Genomic DNA, 17,536 nt, shown 5'->3' with positions numbered 1-17,536 from the left:
CGAGTAGTTGAAAGCGGTTCCATAGCTCCACTGGTGAAGGGCGTCTTCTAGCTCTTCTGCTCCTGTCACCCTTTCCCACGGAGTTTCCTTCACTTCATTGTTCCTCTCCAAAGCAGTCTCCTCTTCTGCTGTTGCTCTTCCACCTCCACTTCTCTTTGCTGCTATTGTTCCATATCCTTCCATTACTACCCAAAAGTTGCCAAAAGGAGATTCTTCATGGCTAAATAGCACTTTAGAATGTCAGTGGCTAAGGCATTTGCCTCTGAAGAGGTTTCCTCTGCCTTTCCTCTTGGCTCAAGGGGTCACCTGAAAGGGTCTTCAAACTCTATGCAACTTATTTCTGAGTAAATGTACTTATGACTTGATTGTGTCTCTTGAGACACTTTTAAATGGATTCCTACAACAATGCCAGTTTTTTTTGTTTCTTTGTTTTCATGAAGATTAGAAAACAATCCCATATTCTCCATCCCTTTTAGGAATTTGTTTAATGTAATGAACAATACATTTATTATGCTGGTTTTTTGTTTTACTTTATGAGGCAGCATCTGGTAAATTGCATTAAATTTTTTTGTAGTTACATTAACTCCCATGCTTACATACAGAGCTTACAGCTCTGTAAATGCCCCTGATTTCCATAAAATATTCAAGGCTGGCTGTTATTACCATGATTATTTTCTTCCTAATGCTGAACTTCAATCAGCTTCAAATTTGAAATGCATTAAATGGCTGTGCATAATACCATCATTTGTGCTGCAATACATTTTTTATTGTTAGTGCAGCCTAGCATAGGAACTTACGCAGGAAACGTTTATTCTCTTTGTTTAATTATTTAAAGTATATTGATTTCTTATTAGTTGTTTGAAGTTATAACTCATTTGCTATTTAATATAGTCATGTAATTTTCTTGTTTATCGAAGTGTACCAATGAATTTCTGTCAAGTTGGGTGGAAATACTGAGCTGGATAATGCAGGAAAATACATTCCAGTAGTTTCAGAGACACATTTTTTCAGGCATTAGCATAAGAAGCTGTACTGCACTGCAACCTCCAAATGATTCCTTCTATGTTTCCATGAATTCTACACTTGCAGGATTCATTACAGAAATGAATCCTGGCTGCTGCTGCTTCTACATCTGCCGACAAGATCCACCCTTTCTCCTCCTCTGTGCTTTGACTATCTGTGGTCTAGGCTACTGTAATCTCATGCTTTCTGTTTTATTCCTGTTTCTCCAGTTGGTTCAGAAAGTTGTGAGCATCAAGATTTTAACTTTTAAAGTAATCTGTTTCAATTAACTCCAACAATATAATTTCCCTATTTTTTGTGCACTGTTCGTGTGTTTGCCCCTCTCCCCCAAGCACAACTTTGTTACTTTGACTCCATATTTCATTGTATTCTTCAGAACCACTGAGCTATAAACCAGGTGGTTCAAATCTCCCCTTTTGCTGTGAATTTAGTCAGAGGGCTTAGGAGAGCTACTTTCTCTCTGCCTTAATAATCTGTCTGCACTATGGGGACAGTAATATTGACGTAAGGTTTATGGAGTTGATGTATGGAAGGAACTTGAGCTCTCTTGAGAGTCAAGTAGAACAAGTATTGTTATTATTACATAGAGAAAAATGGCCAACATCATGATGGCTGCAGTGTGTAAAAAAAGTGCTTAGATATTGCACAGGGACTTAGAGGCACTGTGGCTGGAGGACAGGATTTGTTCACAGAGCAACACTGTTCCTGAGTGTGGCACTTTCCTCATAGGAATGAATGGCAACCATTCATGTAGATGGGAGAAAGTAAAGCAGGTGCGCTCAGGAATGTTGTCAGTGTGGGAGACTAAAGTTGCTCCCTGCCCTGAGGATCCTAATAACTGACAGTCGCATGTGCTCTTATCGGAATAGCTTTATAGCCTTGGTTCAGTTTCTTGATTACAGTAAGGTATGTGATGGATTGTTGGGATAACAGGACAGAATGGTTGGGATTGGATTTTATATGTATATATCTGTAGCCTATTTCAGATTCAGGTGAGGCTCCACACATCCACTGAATATTTGCAGGGCAGGGTTGCAGTGGCAGGCTCTGCTCCCTGCCCCATGCACATCTGGAGCTCTCTTCTAAAAGTGTGAAAGGAACTGAGGCTTCCATTATTCTGTTCCCTGTGAATGAACAAGTCTCCACCTCTGTTTGTCAAACTGTTCCCTGTTTTCTCTAGGCTCACTACTTTTGTGAATCACCCTAGTCTTACCATTAACAACCACTGCTATTGTCACCTAATTCTCTAATTATCCTCACTATAAATTCATCAACTCTCCTCCTCTCGACAGTGTCTCACATAATTTGAACCATAAACCCTCTGGGTAGAGACGATGTCACTTCAACACACTATGCACTCACTTGCACTGTTGCAAAATAAATATTAAATGGCAGCAGTTGTAGTAACAGTGGGACTTTCAGCAAAATGCTGTAATGTGGAGTGCTTCTCTTCACTGTTGCAGTCAGTCAGCCTTACCTGTTTGCACAGTCCCCATAGAATCATAGAGATGAACGGGATCTTGTAAGTTATCTAGTCCACCCTCCTGCTCAGTGCAGAACATGCAATCCAGGATGAACGTGCATTATCCCTAAAAGATGGTTGTCCAGCCTCTGCCTAAATACCACTAATGAAGTAGAGACCTGTAGCAGTCTGTCCCACTGTCAAACAACATCTTTCTAATGTTTCTGCTTCCCTGCATTTTCTGCCCACTGGTTCCACTCCTGCCCTTCGGAGCAAGAGAACACAAGCCTCTGTCATTTTCTACTCTATTCCATTTCCGTTCCCACCTAGTTTCCATACTTCCATAAGTCAGTCAGCATTCCATAACCACTGAGCACACTCAGTCATCTCTGGGCTCTTGGGTGTGGGTATTTTGCCCATTAGGATTGTTTCACTACAGTTGTGCAAATCTTGATGTCTCACCAAGCCTGGTGATACCTCCCTCTTATGCAAGTATGGTGCCGTTTTGGCTACATAAGCATCAGCAGTCATGCCTAAATATTAGGAGTAGAGTAAATAATATATTATTATAGTTAACACAATTTGTCGTTTTAGACATTTCTGAAATGTTGTCCTTTTCTTTCTCTGCTGGCTCAAAGGTTGCTGAGATCTCAATTAAAACAACTCCACCAATAATAATAATAATAATAAATAATAATAATAATAATAATAAATTACCCTTCACCAGCAGGTCCCAGGGAACATTACAGCAGTTTAAAATTTGATATTAAACACAATTAAAACAAATTATATAGGTCTTTTCTTTCAGCTTTCGATACCATCGACCATGGTATCCTTCTGGACCACCTTGCTGGGATGGGACTTGGGGGCACCATGTTATGATGGCTCCATTCCTTTCTGGAGGGATGAACTCAGAAGGTAGTGCTGGGGGACTCCTGTTCGACTCCTTGGCTGTTGACCTATGGGGTCCCTCAGGGTTCAGTTTTGTCCCCCGTGTTATTTAACATCTATATGAAACCGCTGGGAGAGGTTGTCCGGGGGTTTGGAGTTTGGTGCCATCAGTATGCGGATGACACCCAACTCTATTTCTCCTTTCCACCTAAAGCCAAGGAAGCTGTCCTGGTTCTGAACCAGTGCCTGGCATCAGTGATGGACTGGATGAGGGCGAACAAATTGAAACTAAATCCAGACAAGACAGAGGTGCTCCTGGTCAGTTGAAGGGCAGATCAGGGAATAGGGATTCAGCCTGTGCTGGATGGGGTTACACTCCCCCTGAAGACACAGGTTCGCAGTTTGGGTGTGCTCCTGGACTCAGCTCTGAACTTGGAGGCCCAGGTCTCGGCCGTGGCCAGGAGTGCCTTTACCCAGTTAAGACTAGTGCGCCAGCTGTGCCCATTCCTGGAAATGCCTGATTTGACTATGGTGATGCATGCCTTATTTACATCCCATTTAGACTACTGTAACGTGCTCTACGTGAGGCTGCCTTTGAAGACTGTTCGGAAACTTAAACTGGTACAAAGAGCTGCAGCCAGAGTATTAACAGGGGCTGGTTACAGGGACCATACAACTCCCTTGTTACAACAGCTCCACTGGCTGCCAGTTTGTTTCCGGTCACAATTCAAAGTGCTGGTTTTGACCTTTAAAGCCCTATACGGCCCAGGTCCAGGCTATTTGTCAGACCATATCTCCCTATACAAGCCTGCCCGGGCCCTGAGATCTTCAGGAGAGGCCCTTCTCTTAGTCCCAACACCCACGCAAGTGCAATTGGTGGGGACGCGAGAGAGGGCCTTCTCGGTGGCTGCTCCTAGGTTCTGGAACTCCCTTCCTAGGGAGGCACGAATGGCCCCCTCCTTGCCATCCTTCTGTCGGCAAGTAAAGATTTTTTTATTCCGACAGGCTTTGGGGATAGAAGGTGTTTAGGATTGGGCTTTACAAGGCTTGTTTTATTGTTTTATATTCTTATTTGTATTATTTTTAATTGTTTTTAGATTTTTAAGTGCCTTTTACGGTTTTAAGGTTGTGCATAGTGTAATTGTATTTTAATTGTATGTTTTTCTATGTTTTTAACTACATGTAGTTCTATTTGTAAGCCACCCTGAGTTCCTTGTCGCTTGAGGCTCAAGTGGCCTCGGTGGCGCGGAATGCGTTTTACCATCTTCGCTTAGTAGCCCAACTACGCCCCTATCTGGACAGTGATGATCTCGCCTCTGTTGTTCAAGCTCTGGTAACTTCTAGATTGGACTACTGTAATGCACTCTGCGTAGGGCTGCCCTTGAAGACCGTTCGGAAACTTCAGCTAGTGCAAAATGCGGCAGCCAGGTTGTTGACGGGGACCCATTGGTCCGCGCATATAACACCTGTCCTGGCCCGTTTGCACTGGCTACCTATTTGTTTCCGAGCCAGATTCAAGGTGCTGGTTTTGACCTATAAAGCCTTACACGGTGTGGGACCGCAATATCTGATGGAACGCCTCTCCCACTATGAACCTACCCGTTCACTTCGTTCAGTATCTAAGGCCCTCCTCTGGGTACCAACCCATCAGGATGCCCGGAGGATTGTTATTAGATCCAGGGCCTTTTCTGTGGTGGCCCCCGAACTATGGAACAGCTTACCTGAGGAGATACGCCTGGCACCTACGGTACTTTCTTTTAGGCGCCAGGTTAAGACCTGGTTATACTCCCAGGCATTTTAATGTTCATGTTTTATATTTAATGTTTTTATTCTACTTTGTTGTGATTTTGTATGTTTTATTGTAACTTTGTATTTTAACTCTGCTGTTCACCGCCCAGAGAGCTATTCGCTATGGGCGGTCTATAAATAAAATGAAATAAAATAAATAAAAAATAAGAATAATAAATAAATAAAGATTCAATTCAATTCAATTCAAAATGTGGCAACACTGGAGAAGTCATCTTAGCACTTACTGATCATTATGTGGGAAAATATGAACAGTCATAGTTTTTATAGCTGGTAATTAATGCTGCCATCTCTAATTTCTTCCATATGATATCTTATGCTGCACTACAGAGTGAGGCAATGTATGAAGTTATTCCTTTATTTGCTGCACGTTTTAAATCTAGCATTCAGGAATATCTAATATGAAAAAGGCAGAGGCACATGGTATACAGATTTAAAACATTAGTTGAAAATATCCTATAAGTTGCATGAACTCCTGGTATATATCTTTTTAATTGCTTTTCATCAGGGATGGGAAACCTGCAGCTTTCCAGGTATTGTTGGACTCCAGCTTCCATCAGCCCTCAGACAGCATGGCCAATGGTCAGGGATGATGGGAGTTAGACTCCAACAACAACTGCAGAGTTACAGGTTCCCATTCTGGCTTTACATGGTCACTTAAATTTATACCTTGCCTTTCAGCCATAAGCAACAAAGTCTCCTAAAACAGTAAAATTTAAAACTATAATATAATATAGTGCAATAAAACAAAACTGGAATATCAAAACATGTAAAATGAGCAGATAAAAACAGCAGCTGACTAAATAAAATGCATCAGCAATAGCAGAGAAACATGTTCAGCTGAACAGACCAGAGGCATATTCCCCTCTAAAGGAGGTCTTCACCTGCTGGCAGAAGGCCATCTACAGGGGGCTTGCCATCCTGGGCTCCTTTGGGAGAAAGTGCAAGACATAAATGGAAAAATAAGTAAATAGACAGACGTCTCTCAGAAGTGAGTTACAGTGTGTAGCTACTGAGAAGGCACTTCTATATGTTTCTACCAAGTTCCGAAGAAACAGAATTTATCAATGTTCCTATTTACCAGTACGTTCCTGCATTTCCTGTCCAAACTTGGGCTACCCAAACAGATTTGTCACTGGTGTTGGATTCATGAGTTTCTTCTTCTTCTCTGCCATACTTTATAATATCTGTCAGCTGATCCTGAATACTTCCTGCATATATATTATAGCTATTCAATTTCTGTATTTTAACAATTACTTAAATTTATAAAAATATTAATAATAAAATGTAAGTGGCTCCCATTTTAACTTTGAAATTGATATTTGAGTAGTTCAGGTTTTCCTTACAACTATCTTACACCATGGTGGATATAGCAAAATACCAGGTGTTATCCATGCTGAAAGAAATTTATGAATAAAGCTTTGTTGACAAAAAAAAAACACCTTAAGGGTCTTGTTAATACTCTATTTTTACTTATAAATAATTGTTTGTATGCTTTAATTATTTTTGTTGTTTTTCCATTTAAAAATGCTGGTGCACTCATAAAGCAAAAGGTAAATCAGTGGGCAATAGAGTGTCTTAAATCCATAAGATTAAATCCCTGTGATGAATGAGAAATCCAGTTTGGAAAACCGTTTTCTGATTGTCCTTGGATGCAGTTCACTTATTTTACCACATAGTGTCACAGTTGGACTCTGGTTCTTTCTGCTTTCAGACGAGGGAGTTTACAAGGCTGGCAAAAAGCACTCTGAAATGAGGGGGGCTGTGGAAGTCCAGGAAGATGAAGACACTCAAACTGAGGTCCCACTTGACCAGGTAATCTACAAGCTTTGAACAAATGCCTAATTGTGAAAAACATGTCACCTGCTGACTTTCACTTTCCTCAATGCATGCTTTGGATGTCTACAGCTGTGAAATGTGGAGGCTGCAGAAATCCAGGAAGGGGAAGATGCAGAAATAGAGGGTCCCGCTGGTCTAACAGCAACTCATTACACCTTGACATGAGTGGGAAGGGATGAGAAAAATTATATTTGTGATAGGTAGAATCTAGAGGAATTATTTCTCTGTTATGACATTAAAAAGGGACACCATTTCTTGTCCCATCTTTGTGATTTATTTTGGCAACTTGAAGTTGCTTGTCTTGGTTTTGTCTGTATGATAATCAGTTAATGAGATTATCAACCTATTTCTTAAACATGCTAGGGTATCTCAGCCCTACTTGTGGGTAGCTTTTAACAGCTTAAATTTAGCCATTAGAAATTGTGTACCTTTAGTTGTTTTTTAATGTAGTTATTACATGTGAAGGGTGCTTTTGCCTGATGACTAAGTTCTGTGAGTAGCACAGCGAAAATTGCTGAAGTTTCTCTCCAAGGATGCAGCACTCTCAAATGTACATTTTACAAGACTAACAAAAAGACATAAAACCACTGGTATTTTTTGTGGGAGGGGGCACATATCTAGCAGAAACAGCTTCCAATGTTGGTTTGAAATCTCACATTTGCTAAGAAACACAGAGAAAGCACTGGGGGCCTTCCTTTATTATAAGTAGTCTTATACTCCTGTCCTTGTGTATGTGTTCTTCATTCAGAAGCTCAAATTATCTCTAGATATAAAATCTTGCAAGCCACTGGGCACTTCTGTATAATGCTGTCAAGGACTTCCAAATGTGGTGGAAATAGATAATATTCCATGCCAAGTTCACTGGCTTCAAGTTCAGGCATGTGGCTATTTGCTTTTTGGGCTTACACTGGGAAGAAGCAGTTAAGTAGCATGGCTGGTTGTGGCCCATTTCTATGGGTGGACACATCCTGCCCACATTGCTTTCTTTCTCCTGACCCTGGTTTTTTCTGGTGTTGTGTATGATGTTATCGTGGGGGCAGGACTTCAAGTGGGAGGGTAGGACTGGAGGGAAAACCACTTTCTTCTGGTCCACCCCTGGCAACCAGCTTAGAGACCACCATTGGTCACTAGCTGGGATGAGAAGTAATTTTTCCAGGGCAACAATTAGCATTGGTGATCCAGTTTTTTGCCTTCCTTATAGTGTCCTTCAAGGGGATGCATTCATGCACATTGCTGTCACAACTGGTGTTTTGCTTTAGGCAGGGACTTAGTCTGAAGGGATATGTGGTTGGCTGCATTGCAATTAGCTTATTTTTTTAGGGGGTTGTCTCTTCTTAAGATATGAGGGCACCTTGGGCCAATGCTTGAATGGGGTTCCCAGAGAAATGTGTAGTGGCAAGAGATTCTTCTGCAGTCAGGCTCTTCCTGCACCATTCTTCTACCCAGCACCCCCATCCCCAGCAGGCCAGCTGAGATTTTTACTAGTACTCCTCCTGCCTCCATATGCCAAACTACAGAAAGAAGCTGAAAGTTTGCAGTAAAGTTGTGTCTTGTTTGTCTTGAGGCTTGGACCCCTTTATTCACCCACTTTCTATTGCAGCTGCAGTGGTCTTAATCCTGTTATTGTAAAACTGTTTCATTGGCTAATATACTAAGAGTGCCCATCAATGAAGGAACACAGATCTCGGAGTTGCCACTCTGTTGGCATTTGTCCGGCACTTTGAACACCTAAGTTCCATTCTCTAGTTTCTAGAACCTTTTCTACTTATTGAATGAGTCACTGATGGCCTTTGAATATTGAAGTGATGTAATTTTAAGCATAAGCTTACGTTTTGCCAACTATAAGTTTCATACTGCCACGAGGATGGTAGAAGATGAATTTCAAAAAGTGCAAACCAGCATTATATGTAGGGAAAACCTCTCTATTTTTCATTCAAACTGTTCTGAATACAAATATTTTTATAGTACTCTAATTTCAAATAAACTACCTCCTATAAAATGTAAAAGTTCTGATTTTAAAAGGAAATGGAGTATGAATATGAAATCAATAGAATGAACAGCTAGAAGAAATGTTACATTCAGGAAGATACCTTTCCATCTTTATAATGGGGAATGAAGTAATCCTCAAGCCAGATTACAAGAGTGAATCAATATAATGGTGAAAATCATATGAGCCTGAAACTATGATTAGTTAAATTCCATAGTCATTCGTTTAGGACAGCAATGCTATTTGTGGACCAGGTCCCTAGAGTGCATGGAACATAATGAAAGAAGAGCATTTGCTGCCCTATTTATTACTGCTTTATTATAATATGTTGGACCAGTAAGAACAGCACAGGCATCTTGAAGATTTCATAGCAGCTTTTCATTATGGTTTAGTAACTGGTTCAAACCATTTGTGTGTGTGTGTACATACCGCTGCTATGATTCTGGGCTCACTTTAGAATCACTCTAGAAACAGCGATGATGGCAATGGTAACAGCAAATTAGAGAGAAATTGGTGTGCAGGCAGCAACAGAGCCAGAGGCAGCCATGTAGCCAGGGTGGGGGAAATGGGTGTATTGACCCCTCCCAGCTATGCTTCAACTCCTCCCCCAGGATTATTTATTTTGGATTTATTAAAAATTGTGATAAATAAATAATAGACAATGTCAGCCTTCATTTAAAGAATGACAGTTTGTTTTAAGAACAGGAGCAATTTAAAAATAGGACCCACCTGAAAAAATCAGTGAATAAGGCAGGGCAAATGCACAGTAGCCTCATCTGGAAAAACCTCCCAAAGTCTGCTCACGCAAGACTTTCTCTGACTAAGGGTGGATTTTTCATGATCACCATCACCAGCCTGTATAATAGTAACATGACCCTTGAATATTAGAACTTTGTATTATGGACTAGAGTTAGACGACTTTCCTTTACTCTGCTTTTCAGTTCCATTTCAGTTGGGTTCTCTACCCAGCCAGCAATAAAGAAGCATTTTTTTGCCTGCATTAAGAAGTAAGAGTTTGCTTACTCTGCAGTTATTATGATGAGTAGAGTAGGACCGAGTGCTTAAAGTGATTTGAAAGACTATCTACCCTAAGTTACCCTTTACTCTTTTAAAACACTCACTGTATTCACAATCATAATGGCTATTTGTTTTTGTTTTTCTTGAGTACTTGATGGCAAAGGATGAAAATGGCCCTAGAGCAATAGAAACACTGCTGTGCACACTACAGTTAGCTGGCTGGCCACCTAGGCTGGCCACCCAAGCCTAATTTCCATTTTTTTCCAGTGTGTGTAGCTAAGTATGAGGCCTTTTCAAGGTTTCTGGTCAGAAAAATCAACCTAACAACCAGTAAAAAACAACACCCAATTGCTTTCCACAATTAGTTTCCAATTACTTAATTAGACCCTTATTTAGCAATCAAGTTCCCTTGATTGTCCAACAGGAAAGAAAATCTAATGTTTGGGGGGGGGAGAAGACATAGTGTAGCCTCCTTCCTCCACTCCTGATCATATTTTTAATTTAAAAAATCATTAATCCTGCCCCCCAGATAACTTTGGGGATGGATCCAGGGCAGGGTGGGTGGTCCCATCTTCAGGACAGGGCAGATTGGCCCTCCTCGTGGCCCACAGATCAGGGCCATGGGGTGGATCGGGAAGGCTGTGCACAGCTCTATTGATGGTATAAAGTAATTACTAAGTTTGTTTTCTATACATTTATAACACTATCTAAATGAATGGTGAGATGGATGCTGCCAACGGAACAATAAGACTAATAATAATCCTGGTCTTGGCTGGCCAGATTCAGAGTGGAGCCAATCCCCCTACCCCATATGAGAAGAGGCGCAAAGTTGTAGAACAAATGAACTGATCCTGCTGCTGATTGGCAGTTCCTTGCAGTGGTCTATTCACTGTGGTTATGTTAATGTTTTCTAACAAACTGCATCTAAATGAGACCTTAATAATTGATTTGTATTCAGCAAAGTCATTGCACAAGCAGAACTGCTTGTATAATGAAATTTTCCCTCCCTCTTCTCTCCCTGCCCCCCCTGCCCCCCACCTCAATCTGCTCTCGGTTTCCCCCCAACCCTCCAGAGCATATGGGGGAGGGATGCAGGGGGTGCATGGGGGTAGGAGAACAAAGATTATGTTGTACTAGTGGAAGTTCTGCTTGTGCAGTGACTTGTTTGGACTCAACTCACTGAGACCTCTAAAATCTGACTTACATATTAAGGATTCATGTATTTGTTGGCACACAGATATTAATATATTTTCAATGGCTCCTGAAATAAAATACCAAATGCATATTTGGACAAAATCAAAATGGACACCAACGCAATGACAAATGCATATCTTTCTTTGTACTGGAAGCCAATAAAGCTGAATTCAATTGACAATTATGTCTTCCATGTTTAAATGTTTTGATTTTGTAAACAATGCATTAGACAGGTGCTTCATTGTCACTTAGCAACCCTAACTGGTTTGGGAACAAAATGTTTTGTTTTTGTTTTTTCGTTTTGGAAAGCATTTGGGTATATAATAAAGCACTGGGAAATAGCAGCTGTGCTTTAGAAGTGCTTATTTCTTCAAAGCTAAGTGCTCCCTAAAGTTGTATTTGTACCTTACTGTTTGTGACTGTTAGGATCTTGTTTTCCCTCTTTTGCCTGTTTGGACTGCAATGTGTGATATTCACAGTCACTGCCTCCTAATGAAAGGGGTAAATATGTATTAATTAGCTACTTTGGAAGAGACAGCACTTAAAAACTGCTTTTTATTTAATTAATGCTTGCTTTTCTACGTTTCTTACTTGTGTTACTTTCAGAATGATTTTACCTGCATTCTGTAAAAAATTGTCTTATCTGAGCTAATTTGAGAAATCTGAAAACCAGAGAATAGAGCTGAAAATCCAGAAAACAGTACTAAAACAAAAACAGGCTAGCTGCATGGTTTGAACTCCTCTTGCTTTCGGATGGTTAAAATACACTCAGCTAGGGCCCATGTGTATTGCCGCGACACAGTTGCGCTTCTGAAATTATTAAATTAGAATAATCTTGGTCAAGATAAAAGAACTATGACGTATCCAAGGGATTGCATGCACAGTTGGATTTTTTACTGTATTGCTTTCATAAGTGAGACCTCCATGCCATTATCATATGATGCTTTTGAGCCTTCCTTTAATTTCAAAGCAGCTTCCGTGTGGTTTGTGGATCAGGGATGCTTTTTAAGGGCATAAGAAGATACCTGATGGATTGGACCAAAGGTCCATCTAATTTAGCTTTCTGGATCCAATAGTCAGATGCATCTGGGCAACTCACAAGACTCCTCTGTTGTTTGTCACCAATATCTGATTTTCTGAGGTATACTTCATCTATACATTTATTCATGTTTTGAATATTTGATATTTTGCCTTTCTTTCCTGGTGGAATTTTAAATGGCATATGTAGGTCTCCCAGGAGGTCTCCCATCTAGGCACTGAACAGACCTAAAGCTGCTTTGCTTTAGCAAGGTTATTACATTCAGATCATGCACTATATATGAAAGTCCCACTGAGTCATCATGGCTAATAACCTTAGACACAAATCCAAATTCCTATTGGGTATGCATAGTTCTTTGCATGTAAGCTCTACGTTTATACATTTCTTTGAGGCGTAATGCTTGTATATCAAGAAAGATTTACATTACGTAAAAAATTGATGGTACATATTTATTCTCTGGTAAAAGGACAGGAAAGTTCATGAAAGTGAACAAAAACTGAAGGAAGGATGTTTTAGCATAACATTGGTGAAATCACATGGTCCTATGATTGCAGAGGTACTTGTGCTGTATCACAGTCCCTTGGGAAGCATTTTCAGAGAGCGCAATTTCTTTTTTTGAAGTAGCTTTACTCTGGCTTATCTATGATTCTCATATGTGTTCTTTATGGAAGTGCTTATAGCAAAATGAATTTTTATTCTTATTCTGTTCCCCTCTAAATCAGGTGTGAGAAACACATTTCAGCCAAATGTTCACATTCCCTCCTGGACAATCTTCTGAAGATCACTTGCCAGTGGTGGGCAGGGCCAGAGACAAAATGCACAAAGCAGCAAATGTAAACTTTACATTTGTACAATAGGCTACTTTTTACACATATTCACACGCCACTCTATCCTCCGTTCAGACAAGCAAGAGATGCCTACTAAGAACTGCAGGACACATTCCACCCAGGCAAAAACACATTAGGATACAAAACAGGGTCAGTGTGGGGTGGGAAATAGGGTATAGCTGGGGAAAGTTCTAAGGGGCAGTCAGAGAGGCCTGGAGGTCCACATTGCCCCCCCCAAGCCTGAGGTTTCCCATCCCTGCTCAAAATTGTGCCCTATTGTGTTTATGGTTAAACCAAGCTTTTATGTATTATATGGAGAAAGCATGCTTTTCTAAAACAATTGGACAGCATTGAAGATTTTATTTATTTGCTTCCTATAAATGTGGGTGTACTGCATGGGAACTAGAAGGGTACTCTAGTGATTCCTCTAAAGGATCCTTTGAACTGAAAGGAAGAACATGTGTTCTCCAAGCCAAGTCACAGATCTCTTTACAATAGCTTTGGTGCTGAAGAGAAGGATGGAATAAGTTATTTCATCCTCCTTTTGATCCAATGCCATTTGTAGGTGTTCAAAACCTTGAGTTCACGGTTGTTGAATATAACTTGCTATATTCATTCATTGTGTTAAAGACAAGCCCCTGCGTTGGCTTCATGACCAAAGGGGTGGGAAGAAGCCCACAGAGAGCATTAGACACAGAGCTTTAGGAGTGGGACACCTGTTACTGGAACCTCTCTGTTCACGTTAAGCACTTCTGGGCTCACAAAAAGGGATGGTGGAGGCTGCAGGAGTCTCTAGAACTGGTTCCATGGAGCTGGGAAGTGTGGGTAAGGTAGAGGGTGGGGGGAAGCTTCATTCCCTTTGCCATTCCTTTCACCTCTCTTTCGGCACATCTCTTGGTAGGCACAGAGGCACAATTTCTTTGTTTTATATAGTTTTCAAAGCACATAAGTGACTTCAGAATAGACAAGTCCTGCTTAGACTGTACTCAAAGCCAGTTACTTTAAAGATCCTTAGAAGTTAATAGAACTATTGAGACTGGGACCACAGTCATAAACAAACTTGGTTAGGAATAAGTCCCATCAACTTCAACGGAACTTAAGTCCAAGGAAAAGTATTTAAAATTGTAGTGAAATGAGCATAAGTTGCCTCAAGTCACGTGGTCCCAAGTATTGCTGATTTTAGTGTAATTTAAATATGCCGGGTTTCAGCTACAGGAATATAGTGCTCTTAGTCTACCGCTTTCTTGTTCCATTCTTGGAGACAACTTTGAGATGGTGCTGATATTTTGGAAGTAAGATGCAGAGGTGCTATACTAAGGGTCTCCATGTGTTGTCTTCTGTACAAGGTGGCCATAATGCATAGAAGACCTTACTATGTGGCCACACATCCAGAGGCATTCTCTAAATTCATTCAGGTGATACATACTCAAGCTGTTTTACACATTAGAGGTTCCACTCAACAGCCATGTTGCTAGTGGAGTATAACATGTAGATAGTCCTTAAGTCTGCCTCAGACTTAGAAAAGTGATGCTTGGCCCATTTTTTATTTTGTGGTCTTCTTTATACAACAAAAGATCAATTTATATCTATATATGCACAAATACGGTTCTCGGCCAGTAATCTCATGCAGATGATCCATAGAAATTGCTGTGAAATAAGATTAGCATGAGAGCTAATATTTAATTCATAATGTATGTATTTCTCCACTTTTTACTTAGCTATCTTAATAGTGTAGTTCTACCTGGAATATTTTAATCAAAAGATCAGAACATAACACAATTTGGTTTTTTGTCTTTACTAGCGGCCAGCAGAAACCGTGGATGAGGAAGAAAACATGGCAGCAGAATGTAAAACTCGGCACCAAGAAGAATATTCAGCCATGAATGGGGAGGCATATCAGGCCATCAATGGAACAGAAGAGAAACTAAATGGCCATTATGATGACGAACAGCAAGGGCAGAACCTGGACCAGGTAGCACAAGATGAGCTTGGTAGTCATGCACATGGTGAAACAAATGAAGAAAATGGTGAAAAAATGGATCAAAATCATCAAGAAGAAGAAACAAAAGAAGGTATTGATGATCAAACCCAGGTAACATGTCTTTGCTCTTTCGATGTGCTACTGCTTCCCTTCTTTTGCTCTAACAATAGGTCTGCCTGCAGCCATCATGCTCCACCCTGGATTTTCAGTTTTGGAGCAACTTTCCTTGCCCTTTTATATTAATCTCTTTTATATAAAGATAATCTCCTCCTTGGATGATCTCAGTCGTAATGCTATCACATGTAGTATTGATACTAATATTGTGAGAATGTTGCAACTCTGTTATCTGCCAATCAGCAATCCTATTGGCATTCTAACTGTGTTTCCGGAGGATAATTAGAGAACTAGCTGCAGCATTCTTTCGGTATCATAGTTCGTTTGTCCTGCCAAGCCAAGTACATGATCACATTGATTGTGTGAACCCACCAAATTGTGCATCACAAACCCACAGATTATGTGAGGCATTGTGCACTCTCTCTCTGGAAAATCTGATTTCAAGCACCCCAAGCTGCCATCATGAAATTTCCCAGAAATAGAGTGACTTGCACTTTTTTTAAATTAGACATAAAAAGAGAGGAAGATAATGTCACTTTCATTTGTCTGCTCATGGTAAAACAGGCAAGAATGGGTAGATTAGGGTTTTGTTTGTGTAATCTTGCTGCTATTTTTGTTTCACAATTGTCCACTTTATTCTTATACCTTAAAGGAGATCTCATTTATATGTGCAAGCTAACCAGGATGCTGGCTTATTCACTCTTTATTATTTATGGTTTTTAAAATGTTTCATACATAGCAGGAGAAAAATCTGTTTTTTATTCAAGCACATTGTAAGCTAGCTCTTTTATTGCTTGATGGACGCTGTCTGTCAAGCCAAACACAGTTCACCGGCCATATGTGGTGGCCTACCAGGGGCTTGATAAACCTTCTAATTTTGCTGCTTGTTTGGAATTGCAAAAGGAGAAGGGTTGCCAGCCATCTCACATGGCTGGTGATCTGCACTTGGCTTAATTAGTCCCAGTCATGTGGGCTCCGCTAGATCATATCAGCACATACAAAAGAAAAATCCCTGCCATGTGACAAGTTAAAATATGTTTCTCTCTCTCTAGGCTGATTCCAGTTATGAAAAAAACTCCACTCCAAGAGTCACCATCACCAGTCCACAGGAAAGTGAAAAAAATGAACAAACCAATGAGTACGCAGCAGTAGCATAGACATATTTCAAAGGACATAAGTTACCAGAAAATGAAGGATTTTCTATTTGGGATGCAAAGCATTTTTTGTGTGCTTTATTAATTTATAATGTGACAATATGGTCGAGCTCCACCCATTGAACCCCAGCATGATAATGTGGTATCCAAAACTTAGATAATTAATGAATAATTAAGAGGAAGATTGAATTATAGTCACAAGATTTGATCTTTCTCCAGTGTGAATCTTAAGGGAAAACATAGGCGTTAATTTTATAAATTGCAGAATGTTGAATACTGAACTAGCCCCCATGTATGCTACGTTTAGAAGAGCTGAAGAATATTTTTGTGACTTTAAAATGGAGAACTTATAATATTTTTATAGCTGAATAAATGTCTACGAATATGAGCTGTGGTGTATTTCCAGGATGTAATTTAGGGGTATAAGCCAGATTCTGACTTTGTGATATGGAGAGTGAGGGTAGAAAATCTAAACAATACAGAAATTTGCCTTGATCCAGAGTTCACTGACCTCTGCTGGGCACATGGGCTGTTGCGTGCATGGGCTGTTTCAAAGGAATGTACATACAGACCTGCTGTCTCTTTTGAAAAGAATGGAGAAGCCATTGCAAGTCGGTGTGCTAGTCAGAGCTGCCATGTCAGGAACTGACTGCTGTATAGGGTGATAAAATGTGGCCACAAGATGAAGGACTTCTATTATATCATTTAATAGTTTCTATAATACAGATAGTTGCTCTACGCTATTAGCATATATTAACAGCTCAATCCTATATATATCTATATAGTAGAAAGTTCCATTGACTTTGATGGATCTTCTTTCTAAGTTAGTGTACTCAATGATCTCACCCAAAATGTGAAATGTGTCTTGCTATTGTTCTGCACAGACCAGATTCACTTAGGTCAAAGATACCTCCAGTGGACTGGCTATGAGGAACAAACTGAACAATCAGCCAAGTTTCTATAAAGAATTTATCTTTGGTTCCAAAAGCCTCGTGTTTTAAATTTAGGGCATTTAACCAATAACAATACTATGGTTTAATAATATTTATGAGAAAAAATAATTTAAAATTATTTTAAAACGAACTTCAACTTGAAAATGGTGTTCTCATTGGCTTAAATTTCAGCTCATGAGAAACAGGTATATTCAGATGTTGGGTCAGATATATTAATGGTAAATGGGCACAGCTGAATTGATGTTTCAC

General features: G+C 40.1%; 1 protein-coding gene across 4 annotated transcripts in view; it reads left to right on the top strand.

The window, feature by feature from the left end:
* The window catches only part of DCDC2 (doublecortin domain containing 2), a 78,675-nt gene extending 61,647 nt beyond the window's left edge, over positions 1-17,028 (top strand). For 2 of the 4 annotated variants that reach the window (XM_061593372.1, XM_061593367.1), the window contains exons 9-11: positions 6,897-6,997; positions 14,887-15,177; positions 16,233-17,028. In XM_061593372.1, the coding sequence (XP_061449356.1) occupies positions 6,897-6,997; positions 14,887-15,177; positions 16,233-16,337 (497 nt within the window). In that variant the 3' untranslated portion in view covers positions 16,338-17,028. The remainder of the gene's footprint in view (positions 1-6,896; positions 6,998-14,886; positions 15,178-16,232) is intronic. The other 2 variants (XM_061593361.1, XM_061593378.1) reach the window with 2 other exon arrangements.
* The last annotated feature ends 508 nt before the right edge of the window (positions 17,029-17,536 follow it).

Source organism: Rhineura floridana, chromosome 1, assembly GCF_030035675.1.
Source record: "Rhineura floridana isolate rRhiFlo1 chromosome 1, rRhiFlo1.hap2, whole genome shotgun sequence".
NCBI lineage: Eukaryota > Metazoa > Chordata > Lepidosauria > Squamata > Rhineuridae > Rhineura > Rhineura floridana.
Note: the sequence above shows the minus strand (reverse complement) of the source record. Positions and strands in the feature narration are given on the sequence as shown.